The sequence below is a fragment of the Amblyomma americanum genome, chromosome 4 (assembly GCF_052857255.1).
Source record: "Amblyomma americanum isolate KBUSLIRL-KWMA chromosome 4, ASM5285725v1, whole genome shotgun sequence".
NCBI lineage: Eukaryota > Metazoa > Arthropoda > Arachnida > Ixodida > Ixodidae > Amblyomma > Amblyomma americanum.
In genome coordinates, this window is record NC_135500.1 from 161,554,487 (window position 1) to 161,568,912 (window position 14,426).

Genomic DNA, 14,426 nt, shown 5'->3' on the forward strand with positions numbered 1-14,426 from the left:
CGTTTTTAAAAAGCTTGAGAATGAAAGCGCCATTTAGCTTCCAAGACAGCTATAATCGAGGCAGCTCTTTGGAGAATAATGTTTGACCTTCCGTTAGCCAAGCAGCGGACATGCGAAGAAATAAGTTGCCTGGCAACTTACAGTCACTTTTGCTTTTTTCTTTATTGTACTCCTTAAGCAATCATTTTCTTGCCCCCAGCCAACCAAAAGGAAATAGAAGGGGCAATCTTGTCATTTCTGCTTCTCTGAATACATTTTACCGGGAACAGGCAAGAAGTGAATCAACAGCACAGCTTCGTGTTCGCACTTGAAGGACCTCTACAAAAGCTCTTTTGTAGTTATCTTCAACCATTCTACTTCTTTACCTTCTGTTTGTTCCAAGCTTCTTTCTCAGCACTCGGAATACGTATGCGCCGTCTTTATGAGGTTTGTTCACGAGAGGTATTCGAAAAGTTCTAAATGCAGCTCTCTGAGGGCACGAAATCTTCGAATTTGCATACGTCTCACTGTCGGGTAAAACATATAGCTGAAGCTTGGAAACACCCTCATGCTTTGAAGAAATGCCGAAAGCACACAGCAGTATGAACTTTAATATTTATACAGATGTGAGGGCTAACATATTTTTTTAGCAATCATTTTCATAAACACCCTCATAACAAAGTGACTAACGCTGAAGTTGAACGCACAAGTTAGAAACTAAAATCTTCACAGCGGTGTAAAGGCACTTACCTCCATGAGTATTCTTGGTGATGACGTAGCCGTCGACGCGTTGCCATGACGTCACAAACACGTGGTCTGCCAGGTGACTAGGGATTGGGCACTGTAGCAGAACCGGGTTACCGGCGACAACGTGCTTGTCCGAGAATCTTATGTCGTAGTTGGTGTCGAGGACTGCATTGAACAAAAAAAAACGAAAATCTGATAAGTATCATGGCTGTTGATGCATATTTAATTGCTGAATATTAACACGCAGGTCTAGATTGAAAGTTATTTAGCCGTTTTTACCTCTGCTTCAGACGGTAAAGCGAAGGAGAAAATGTAATTTTAATTAGGCACTATGCGGACATATTCAAAAGACAGGAAGAGTTCTCCCTGGGAACAAAACATCGTACTCTGTGGAAGCTAGAAACGCAATTCTTCCATTATTATCCGTATCATTTCAATTCAACACCTTTAATACTTCTTTAGATCTAACACCTTTTTCTCTGTGCATCTTTTATGAACATTTGCAACATCTTAATTATAACATATTTGCTTCTGCACTACCATAAGCCAAGAACATTCACTCTAAAACACACCTAAATATTCTCCTAAAGCATCGGCTGATCATTAATTCTAAATTATCCATTGGCTTAGATGACCTGAAACCTACAATACAGTAAAAAGAATGCACCACCATCAACCTCCTCCCGTTCGCCTTGTCTCCAGTACAGCACTGGAAACTAGAGCACGCTTCAACATTATGTGGGCCGACGTTGACAAATAGTGCGCCTTAGGCGCTGTCGGTTGTTACGCACCTAAGTGGTACAGATGCGCCGAGCGTCCAGAACAGTAATGCCTTCCAAGCCCAGTAACATGAGCCTGCAAATGCAGCATCCTGTCCTCTCTCTAAATTACAGCCAGAGCCAAAGAACAGGCCTCTGCAGACAGGCTAAACCACGGTAACACTGAATGTCTCAGAATGGCCCGGAGTTGACCACAGACCATTTGTTAGTGTTTCACGTGAGCGTAGGTGGCTCTTTGCTGGACGCGAAGGCACACAGCAGCGCCGTTCCAGTTGTTGAAACAAACAAGCTTGGGGCTACCTGGTGGTCATCCGAAATAAAACACATATTCTGGGCAGCATTCAATGTAAGCTGAAGATGAAAAAAAGACAGAAACAGAAAGGAAATGAAAGGAAAGGTTAAAGCGTACAAAAACATTTTGCGAAGACCTTCTGCGAGGATTGCGGCTAGAAGCAGTCGATCATTTAAAAGAGGGAGAAAACAAATGAATGGGGTCTGCTGAAGGCACTCTCAGAACACTGTCATTTGTTTGTTTACTTGGTGTTCCACCGAAACGTGGCCTAGCTTTTAAATGCATTGAAACCAACCAAGGGTCGTTTAGAGTAGCGTGGCTCGTCTGCGGTACTCTTTTCGCTCTTCGAATTTAATCAATTAATATTTATATTTAGACAATAACTGTTCGCATTAGGAACAAGGTTTCAATTGAGAATATGTGAATGCTGTTGAAAAAGAGGTGGCTGAAATGTTGGCACCAAGTTACTATTTACACATAGCAGCTTTTTTAAACCGCCATTAAAATATCACTCGCGGAAGAAAAGCTTGCACCTGAGAGCGGTGCTTTTTCTGTGTCTCAAGGCGTGTCTCAGAGATCAAAGCTGGTGTTTCCATGGAGCGCTGTACCCGATATGACTTTCAGTGCGCACTGGCAAATAAGAATCCGCCGCCAAAGCTGTCAAATGGCAGCTTTGATTTGAAGCTGGCATATGAAGCTGTGTTAATGGTACCCTGGTGCAAACATTGTTGCCAGCTATTTTTCAAGCCCATCTGTAAGTTTGATTCACACTTTGTTTAAAAATCTTACAATTAATAGGAGAGCTAATTAATCCTCTTCAATAAATTTATTCTGGAGAACTAAACAAAGTACTGGGTCATGGGACTCTCAGCTGTGCGCGTTCGGTTTCACTGGGCTCGGCCAATCCGTCTTTTTAAGGCTTAGTTAGCTTTAGCTGGCACAGGTGGTGTTTCTCTGCATTGTTCAGTAAATATACTGTATCTTCTTTCCTGTAGGATACCTTCATCACCGCTGAATCAAAGCTTAATTGCTATGGCGTAGTTTGTATTTCTATGTACCGTTTTAGTCTAAGGCCTAGGACTTTCGCAAAGAAAATTGATGGCGGCATTAGTGAAGGAGACTCTGAAAGACAAGTGTAAATTACAAGAGCTCCAAGCTGCGCTTTTCGTCTCAAAGACTCAGGAAAAGAAAACTCCAGGCTTGTTGTGGTGCTCCTCACTCAAGTTTAGAAGCGACAGATGAAAGCGCCACTGTTCCGAAATATCATACATATCCTTCTGCAGATAACAAATGAGGTTGCACATTTCCATCCTGCCAAGCCAGTCTGGCTTATCGGCCTCTAGCTTTGTCAACTGGTGGTTTTCTGAACTTCACCAATCCCTTCCAGTTGAAAACGCTGACCAGAGGCGAAAGCACTAGTAAACCGGAAAACAAGAACCAGGAGAGTATTTATTACAAAGAGGCAGACAGCACCCCACGTGTCCATGAAACAGGAGTTCTCTGATTTTCTTTGACATACACCTTTGACTGTGTCTATAATTTATTTTTATCGCGATATTATTTAGGCGGACGCGCTGCTAGTGCACTGATGGCAGATAGCGCGAAAACAGTGTGTCTGCGTCTGTATAAACCCTTTTATTTAAGCAAAAAGCCCCTCATTACTAGGATGCACTTTGTTCTCATCATTTTTTTTAAAAAGGTATGTCTTTAGACGCCGCATTTACGAGTTTTTTTCTCTGATATTCTATAGGCGGAGTTCCTTCAGGAGTCGTTGTACTCAAGGGACGGGCAGTAGGGACGTCGATAGAGCAGCAACGCTGTGAACAAGGCGCACTCTACGATTACGAGGCCACTTCGAGAATGGGAGTAGATCGCGTCACGGTTCAGAGGTGAGTACGTCAAAGTAGACTCACGGATAACGCTTTTAAAAAATTTGTGATGTAGCGTAGCGGAGAATACACTGACACTTCTTGCCAAGCGCGGCAATTATATTTCCGCTGTTTGCAAGATCTCGCAGTGCCTGGGAAAATGAGGACGTGGTAATAAAAACGGAAAGGCGCGGTGACTCCCTCACATTACCCGCACGAGAGAAAAAGACGACGTCAAAGGCTGCTACAGCTTCAGAAGCTGCATACGTCACCGTATACACATTCACTGCGCTAGAATTCACTTATAATAGATTTTGAGATAATAGATTTTGAGGCGCTGGAAGAGAAAGATGCATAGAGGTAATGGTGATGTTATCATGTAAAAATGATGAACTAGATAAAAAGAGTTAAGCGCATAGACTTCTAAAAAAGCAATACGGCTCGTTAGACAAATGATACAGTAAGACGGCTTTCGGTCCGTATGCCACAAACGCCAGGTTTGTCTACGCAGTCGATGATGGCAATAACGTTTAACTGCTTGCACGTGGAAGTCATTAGAGATCAACTTGAAGAAGCAATTAGCGTTGCAAAACAGAGACATGATGTGGCATTAGACACGTTCAAAAAATAAAATAGCATGCTTTGTTAGAACCACGATAAATATTCGAGTGTAAACTCTCGCTAACGGCCCAGAACTGCACTCACGCGAACAGCAGTCTCGCAGTAGCTTCATGTAGAGTGAACGGCCAACATTTTACGAATCAAATTTGTTTATTTATTTATTTGTTTATTTATTTCTTCATAACACCCTGCTTGGCCCAGAAGGCTATTGAATAATGAGGACAAAGAAAGACAAATATTCACGTGAAACTAATTAACACAACATCATATACAAGAGAAAAAGTAAAAAGAAACTACTGTACACGGCCAAACCTAAGGCGAAAATATACATAGACACAAGGTATTTATTTGTAGTATAAATGCAGAACATATGTAAAATACTAATCTAAGAAAAAATGGAGCGGCAATATTAGAAGCGTAAGTAGCTGTAGAAGCTCTATAATGCACAAAGAATCAAAACAAAATGCAATAGGAGTGAAGTAGCAAAAATACACTGTGATACATAAAAACAAAGATAAAAAAGATGCAATGTCATATGAGATGTTTGCGTAACTGATCCTGGAATGATTCATGACTGCAGTTGCATGCGATACTGTCAGGCAGATCATTCCAAAGATTGATGGCACGTGGAAGGGCAGATGAATTAAAAGCTTGAGTTCTTCCGTATATGCGTTTTATGCGGTACTGATTATGCAGGCGGCGTGAAATGCGTGAAAGCGCTTCAAAAAGGTAATAAAGATGGCCTGGTGTTGTAATGATATTTACGAAATAAGCATAAAAAAGCAATAGAACGGCGAATGCTTAAAGGCTCGAGGCCGATAACAAGTCTGATCTTTGTTATGCTGTAATGGGGGATGTAGTTGCGTGTTATGAAACGAACAGCTCTATTGTGGATGGATTCTAGCGTGCTGATTAGCTAATTTTGATATGGGGACCATGTGCTGAGAGCCTCTGAGAATGCTGAGAATGCTCAGAACCGGTTCCAGCGACACAACTGGAAGTGGTCGTCGTAATGTTCTTGGCACCGAATAAGAGACATGGTGCCATAAAAAATAAAGCTTACAAATAATGCCTGGAATGACAAGTCTTTCTTTTTGAAAAGACTCAAATATATATATATATATTTCTCTACAGCATGCATAAATACTTAATCTTGAAGCAGAAAACATGACTCACGCCATATGTGACTACCTTACTCTGAAGCATTTTTTTAAGGTTTCTGCATCTGTTTGTTCAATCCTAATGTGAGGACAGGCAGTTGAGGGGGCCAACGAAGGGTTATAGAGAACAGTGTTTTAGGTACATTAAGGGAAACTCCGCTCTCTTCAATAAGGCCTGGGCCAATTGTCAATCAAAGAAATACGACCGCCAAGTGAACACTTTTTTATATCACTAACGCCTATACAAAGAAACTCTCAAAGAGTGCGTTTCGGTTGATGAGGGCTAGATGTTGGAAGCTCAGTTTATTATATTCGGCTAAATCTAAAGCAAGTTTCTTCTACGTCCTTCCACGGGCGACCTTGTTACAAGAGTATTCGACGCGACTGCGCGCGCTACTTGGAAATGAATGAAACCGTCCTAACATGGGCTCAAAAAACAGTCTTCTCGGTAATAGAAGCAACCGAAAAAAAAAGTAAACGATTAGCTTTCGACATGAAGCTTGGCGAAAAGCTTTGCTCTTGCTTTCAAGCAAAGAATGCACATTTTGGCAAGCATAATTTTTTTTCCCGCAGGCTTCGCAACGTTTAATTTATCGATCTAAGCCCAAAATTAAAAATCATTGTTTATTTCGGGACTGGAAATTTTTGTTGTATTTCTTCTGGATTCCTGAATGCGGAGTCCTTCCTTTTTTCCTCGTACACACAATGTCGGGTATGAAAAGGTGCTCCGACATCTCAGCTAAATTAGAATGATTGCTTTTTTTTTGTCGCTTTTGAACATTTTGAAATCTTTCCTTCCAGACAACTTTGACTGGTTTCTTTAAACTTCTGTGGCGCTTTAAATTTATCTCTTTTAAAAGATCAACCCGATACAACTAATTCCACTATAATAATAAAGTACTTACAAAAGACGCGCAACAGAAATGTAAAAAAAAAACATAGAACCAATTGTTATTTGTTTACTCATACATGCTAATTACACATATAGTATGTAATCTGTGCCAGGATTCGGATCCCTCTCTCTCGTCATTCTGAAAGCAAAAAATCTCTGAACCAAGAAGAGCTGGGGGTGATGGCTGCAGAAGAAATTCATGCTGAAAAGCTTTCCTATAAACCATATTTCACTGCCTCTCGTTAAAGGGAACTATAAATAAGGACAATAGATTCTCAACGAAAGAGCTCACATTTCTTCTCATACATAAGCACAATCGAGTGACCTCACAATTCTGGAGAATCTCGATACAAGGATGCTGTGGCACAGCTCACACGTCCCTCCTATTACGTTGCCCTGGCAACTCCAACAGCATATTGTACCTCCCTTTCGCAAAGCACCGTTCCCAACTACCCTAAGCTCAATCTGGCGAGCTGCCTGCCTCGCATCCTCAGTGGAAGAACCATCGAAATAATCGCGCTCCTTTCCCCTTTTGAAGCTTGCGCTGTGTGGAGCTAAAGCGCTAGCAGAGTGGTCGGCGGGGACTTTGACGCGACCAGAGAGCGGCAGCCTGTCATTTTTCGCTGCCTGCGGGCGACACTTGCAAGGACCATCGATTCTAAAGGACGAACGGCAAGGAGGAAGAAAAAATAAAGGGAGGGCAGGATGAGGAGGGAGAGGAGGCGCGAGGTGGACTGAATCACGGGTCGATAGCGACGGCCACGGCTCGGAAGAAGCCACCACTATTATTTATCTCTTTCATCTTTTTCGTTTCTTTCTCGCTGTTTCTTACTTTAAGTGCTACACAGCGTCTCTCGCCCATTGATTGGACCTTGTCCCAGTTACCCTTCGATGATTTAAATAGAGGAGGCCGCTTCGGGACTCCCTCCGCCAGTTTGGCGCCTTTCGAAATAACCACAAATACTAATTACGTATCGGATATATTTTCCTGTCACTAATTATGTACCCTCCAATTTTTCACGAAGTTGACGGCAGAAGCAAAGGCAGCAAACGAACCTTTGAGGTGCTCCAAAAAACTCTTGAAGAGACGTTGTTTAGCAATCGCTAGCGCCAAGAAATCGCTTAGGCAATTTGTTCGTGCGAATTTCCGAAGGAGTGATTTACACGAATCTGGCCAGAAGAGTTGGCGGGGCGAAACGAAGAACGTCCCGAGCATCACGGTTGCGCAGGCAGTTCATTTTCACGCTTAGTTGGTTTTCACGCCTGGTTCGGCAAAGTCGTTATGCAACTGGTTCTCTCGCAGAGTCGGTAGCGGACAGGAATATAGACGGGAACATGCCTCCACGTTCCTAATTTCCGGGCTGCTCAAAGTTAGCACAGCACTCTGTAATTATCGCGTCTACTCCTGAACCTGCGGTGGACCTATGTACAATGTTTCCGTCGAACGAATCTGACGGCTGTCTTCGCTTACGCCAGCTCTGGTGCGTCCTACAGGCACGGATCCATGAGTTCACGTCGTTGCAGTGAGGCTACAAAGGCGTTCCTTTGAATAATGTTTCCCGAGGCTATTATTACCTTTTATGTGCGATCTGTCCCGCTTTCGTTAATTTTAGGTGATTCAAAATTTACCACAGTAGGAGGACAGGACGCATTTGCGAAGCCAGTGAGAGATGGAAACCTGCCAGAGAAAATGAATACTTTGATTCTACAATTTGATTGATTTTTTTGTGCAGTGCTTAAATTTTTTTTCCAATAGCTGCTGGGTCGCCCCGAGTCCTTTCGTGCTTAGCTTATGGTTATGTGCAATATCGCTTTCAATTCACCCCTAGTTTTTGGGCAGTTTTTAGTTATTTTCGCGTTCATTTTCACAAATGTTTTCGTGTTTGTGGTGGTACCAAGAAGAGTTTCTGGAATTTTTTTCAGAAGAAACTGTGGGCGGTGTGTGTGAGGCTTTAAGTGTGCCAGCTCTAGGGAATAAAATCGAAGACAGTCAATAGAAGTAAATTATTAATTTTAGAGGAGCATGCGACACCTTTCATGAGCATACAATGTGTTTTCAGAAAGCAGTCCAAACATATAAATTTAATTATTCTGAAGCATGAAAATTACAAAATCAAATGCAAGCAGATTTGTCAAAGTTCGCAGTGTCTCACAAGATCCTACGGGACTTCCGACCAATAGCATCAGCCTTTGATGACGTTAACAAGAAAACTTCGATGCTCGGTATGTTGCACTACCTGTTTTTCTTTGCGTACACATGATATCGCAGGTTTCGAAGTAAATACGAGAGGCGCCTTGACTTTTGCGTGAGTTAATAACTGAAGCAATCATCTCTCATTTCAAAACATTCTACTTAGAACAGAAGCGTTTACATCATTCGCTCGGATACGCTAAGCTGACTTACGTAACGATTGGTGCGCGCTCAAGGGGCGCGCCGTAGATATTGAAAATAAAAAAACCCTCTCCGCTGGCAAAGAGCGAGCTGTGTGTGAGCATAATATATTCCGGCATCTAGTATTAGGCATACGTACGCCACTGATGAGAGAGGCTGTAATCGGGTCTGCGAAAGGGTCTAGAGATAAAAAGTGCGTAAATGCACTTTATTCGACAAGATAGGCTATACTACTATGATTGAACGCGAAGATCAGATTGCTAAGAAAGTAAAACTGAAGAAACCAAAGCTCGACCAAACAAACTGAAATAGACTCATATGACAGCAGGATAAGGTAACGCATTTTCTTCAAGATTTGCTTAAAAAGGTTGTGAGTTAGTACAACATTCTGCTTCTAAAAGCAAATCAAATACTAGCCCCCTTACGCCTACTCCACACTAATATCTTGTACAAAAGCGGTTATTAATTTTCGACTTATTGTTCCACTTTCATTCACATTATGAGGCCGCCAATATTAAAAGAATGCGTAAGCAATAAATGTTTGAATATTGAAAACACTCAAAATTTGTAACAAGGAGCTAGTGGAAGACGACAAATATCCATCGCCTGAAGTGGACGTTTGTGTGCGCAGCCAAAATATTTTGCCTGAATTCAGCTCCAGTATTCATAACATCACCGTCGAGCGCAGCAATACATTGCATCCTTAATTTAAAAAAAAAGACACTTGACGACTGAATTTTGTGGGCTGTGTGCTGTGATCTTACATGGTATCTTTTGACACGATTGGATTTCGTGAGCGCGACAGTTTATCACATCCTGTTAGTCCGCCACTTCTGACTCAAGCAATGAGAAAAGCTTTTGTCTCCACTGCAGGTCATTCCTGCAGCTTCGACATAAACTTTCTTTTAAAGATTCAAAATTGTCACTTTCGCTTAATTTAAGCTACTTCTGCTTACTGCAGGTTGCAAACCTATTATTACGGATTAATTGCTTTTGCAAGAAAGCATGATCCGCAATGCTTATCAAGCCCTTACCCAAACACGCCCAAACACTTATATATATATATATATATATATATATATATATATATATATATATATATATATATATATATATATATATATATATATATATATATATATATATATATACACACGTTTAGAACTGCCAGTCATTTTGCTTTACACTCAGAAATTAGCGTCACAAAGCAAGCAGGACGGTAGCCACCCTGTGTTGCCTTATCGGTAATATTCACCGCGATACCAGTGGGTGCCGCTCGAGAGCAATTTTTATGTAGAGATTCATGTTTCGGAACCACTGACATGTTCTCACTGCCAATCACTCTATAATTGCTGCGGCTGCCGATGGAAGCACGAAATACTCCGCTGTGCATGCGCTGTTTCTTTCTGGTTTTTTATCGTGGAGTATATGCTTCATTTTTTTTCTTTTTTAGAAAAGACTGCAGCCCTCTACAACGGGCCCATGCAGAAGGGGCAAAAACTTGATTTTAGAAAGCAACAGATAAAAAACTTCAAAACCATTTATTTCAACAGGTAACCAAACAAAATTTCCGGTTAATACTGATCGCCTTTTGCATAAACATTAGAAATCAGCGCAACTTATATGGAACTCATCATTCGCGATTATGACCTATTAGCCGTACTTATACCAGTCGTCAACTACCAGCAAGTTCAAGTACTATACTTGTTATTCACTTCTGCGCACGCCTTTATTCTTGGTATATAAGCCGTGTGTACCTGAGCAGAAGAGTACCCCTCAATGGATTTCGCTACAAACATTTCATCCCAAAATTCCAACAGAAAAAGAGACCGAACCTCAAGGCGAATTTTTACCGCAGCAGAACGAGACTTTGTTGTTTACACGCCATCATCATCTCAGTTTTTTTTTTAGTGAAGTATCCGAATTGTCTGTTATCTGGTTATTACTAAAGACAATCTCGCCACCCGCCGCCATACTGCGTCGTCACCATTGTCTCATAATATTATATATTCTCTTATGATTTATACTGTTTTTATTGTTTACGTTATCCTTCTCGTTTTCCTCTCCTCTGCCCTACGGCTACTTTAGCCCTAGAGAGGACACAAGCGTTAAAATAAATAAATAAATAAATACAGCTCTACTCGGCATTCTTCTTAGCGGACGAGAAGTCGCGTTCACATCTCTCCCCTGAGGCGAACGCTATAGGCTCTGCACACGAGAAGACGGGCCTCTTGCGAGGAGCTCCGGCAGGAAAGATGTCTCCATCCCGGGAACACCGCGCCAACGCCAAGCACGCGAGGCGGTAATGGACGTTGCTTAGCAAAATATCCCCGCAGAGCACTCTGCGGCTTCTCTGAGCGGAGACATCGATCACGCGAGGAAGACAGTGGCCTCGCGTCCCGTCACTGCGCGCGAGTCCGCTGAATATGGAGGTGGCAAGCTGGGAAGCAACGTCATGTTTGCGTCGCCCGGTACCTCGTAAAATACTTTCAGCATGTGTCATAACTCAAAACTTCAACTTACTCTTCTAGTGGCAGGACCATAACTTTCAAGGTGTCTTTTTTTTTTCTGGTGCAGTTTTGCTACACATTTATCTGTTTTCTTAAGTTTTTTTTTACGCTAAAGTATATCACTCTCCCTCTTTCAAACTTAGTCCTCTGTGCAAGTTGATCACCAAAAAAGAGATGTACGTCTATTTTTTTTCTGCGTAGCTCTCTGTTCTGGTTCATACGACACGAAACGAAAAGTTTATATACGAAGCTTATAGGCAGGTTATAGGCAGGCAGGTTATTATTCTTAGAGTTAATCCCTACATAAATGAAGTAAAACTAAAAAATGACTCCAGTCAAAGATAAAGTAAAGTACCGGTATGATGCTCGGTACCTTCAAAAATGTCTACTTTTCACACGGCAGGCACTACACGAATATAACTCAAAACGTTCCAAGGAAATTCCTATAGAGGATAAATACTTTCAAAAACGCATCTTGCAACTTCAGTGCACATTACGATTTCAAGTAGTTTTTCATGCTTGCTTCTGTAAACATTTTGTTCACTGCGAACACGATCTTGAACGACAAAACAGTTGTAACATATGGCAAAACATCTCTAAGTGTTTCACTGATCAGCCACTAGCCATACCGCGTGTGTTTTATCATAATCTCAGACTCCATCACCTTGTCTCTTTGGGAGCGTCCACTTAATGAAACGTTATGTCCGCTCCCGTATAGGGTAATTGTATGCAAAAGTTGCGGACTAGTACGTGCTGTGCCTTGACTACCCCACTGTAGGACTTCATTCCTACATGCTGTCCTATATTTTGTTGCTATACTTGGGCACCGAGCGTTGTCAGTAAACTAAACACTGTGCACTAGTTGCGCGTGTTTTTGCTGCTGTCACTGGGGATCGTGATCATGTATTGTTGAGATTTTGATGCTGCAGTGCAGCTGCGTTTCATGGCCTTCGTACACCACCGCGTGTCCGATCCAGGAGGCCATACTGCCCGTTTAGAAAATGTTAGCCATGCAAAGGAGCGTTAGCTCTTACTGCTTACATGTGTCAAATACGCATATGTCTGCAATGAAGGTCAAATTGACCGCAACAGTAACCCCGTAACCACACTATATCACATAGCAGCAGTGGGCGCGTAGTTTTGAGCGCAGACCTTCCATCCGTTGTATATGTGCCAGTATAGCGACCATCAAAGTTGGACCCCGCTCCTCCCCCCCCTCCCCCCCTTCCCCCCCGCCTCGAGACCACCATTTGCATAAAGTTTGAGGGTCACCTGTTTGACCCAGAATGTTGGAAGTTGTGCTAAATGACTTGGCATGTTCCTGAGGATAAAATTACTAATTGAGATGAAGCCCAAAGCGTTTGTGGGATTCGCAACGACGACCTTTCCGGCCCCGAAACCGTACATTCTGAGGACCTTGAGACGGCCATTTCGGCCGAACCGTTTGTCTCTCGAGGTTCCGGATGGTGTCAAATGATTCGTCGTGTTGTGATTAGCACATTTGTAAATTTATTAACTGATATAGCGAGGAAGTATACCGGATATAGCGAAGGTGGCAGTAAATCGCATTATTAGTGAAAAATCCACGAGTTAGATGGCGCTGCTTGTGTCTTAGAAGGAATGTTTGGATTTTTTCTTGTCCACGTTTGGTGAGCACACCAATGAAAACACTTGAAGCCCCCGTGGCTAACGCTTTTAAGTCGAACACTGAAGCAGTATTGGCGGATAATTTTTTTCTAGTACAACGCCAAGCGAAGGTAGTCAAAACAAGACATGAGATTCGTAATAGATGTGGGTTTGTCAAGAATTTTTCTCTAAATTGTCGTGATTTCAATCCAAAATACGAAATGGGCTTCCTGTAGAAAGCGACTGAAGGTCTTACAAAATATAGACGATGAATGCGATTGACCCGGCAGGGTGTGTCTTAGCACTAATGTTCCTTCCAGATGGTGTGGCCACTGCAGAGAACGGGCTCCGACCATGCAGTGAAGTGCGGTGATTCAGTCTGTCGGGCACCGTGCGACAAACTGCATGCCAGTCCACGCTTCTGAACCCGTCCAGCAACCAATGTGGGACACGCCGTACTCCTTCTTCTTCACTTTGTCACCTCGCACCTTCTCTTCGTCTTCTCTCTCCCACTTCTTCTCCGTACACTTGGCCGTCTGCCAATCGGAGCTTCTATACAGGTAGAAGAATGGACATATTTCTCCGACGTAGGTGTTCTAAAGCTAACGCAATAACAGGAACCACCCAGTACCGTTGTGAGATGTTTCGAATGTTGACAGCTTGCCATGGAAACCCCAGCGACCGTGCACGCGTTCCATCCGTTTACTGTTGGAGACAGGAACGCCAATTGCAAGAATTTACAACTTGGCAAACGAATACACGTGAGCGAAGACAATCTTTTGTTTCAGTGCGTCCACTTTAGTCCATCTGCCACCATGGATGGAAAATTTTATTAAGCAAGCGAGTTTGGACCGTGCAAGGTCTCAGGGCCACCGCACAGCCCTCACATTACGCGCATGTGTCCATGCCACGTAGGGCCATAGCACTGGCACCCCGGTTCACACAGCGAAGTTGCGTGTCCTGGTCCTGCGAGGCAAGGAGGGCCTCCAGGAAGACATAACGCTGCTGCTACAAATTTCGATGCAATGCTCTTTTTCACCCGGAAACGCACATCCGATTCATTTACACCAAGGAAGTCAATGACCTCAGAGTGCCACGTGCTATAAAAAAGGTAGCCACTTGCCTCAAAACAATGCCCGTGCGCCGTAATTCAGAAACGCAAGCGGCGCGAGCTTTCTGCTTGCTCGTTCGTATCCCCGATGTCTACACAGCAATTTGGGAAGGTAATAGCGCCTAAAATTTTCATTCACTTTTTCACAGTACCGCAGTCGAACGCCAAGCCGCATTTCAGGCACCAGCCTTAGAGTCCACGCCTTCCGCAATCCGTTCATTGCCACTAAGACCGGCTTGAGGAAGGTTGCACATGAATCGTACCTACGTCATGTCCGGTAAGTTGCTTAACCTCGTGGTACGACGCCATTGTTACGCGACACCTGCTACACAGCGCTGAGAACGCATATAGAAAGAGTACTGGTTCGCTGAAAAGCATATTACTTAGTAACGGTTTGTTTTATCGCCTACCCAAGCCATTAAAAGAAATTCTAGAAAAATTAAAATTTC

General features: G+C 42.8%; 1 protein-coding gene across 2 annotated transcripts in view; it reads right to left on the minus strand.

Annotated features, from left to right (window-relative positions):
• Nucleotides 1–14,426, minus strand: part of LOC144128603 (cell adhesion molecule Dscam1-like) — a 239,036-nt gene that overhangs the window by 75,572 nt on the left and 149,038 nt on the right. For both annotated transcript variants that reach the window (XR_013313807.1, XM_077662134.1), the window contains exon 3: nucleotides 730–891. Coding sequence is in view for 1 of the 2 variants with exons in the window: in XM_077662134.1 (XP_077518260.1) it covers nucleotides 730–891 (162 nt within the window). In the remaining variant the exon portion in view is untranslated. The remainder of the gene's footprint in view (nucleotides 1–729; nucleotides 892–14,426) is intronic.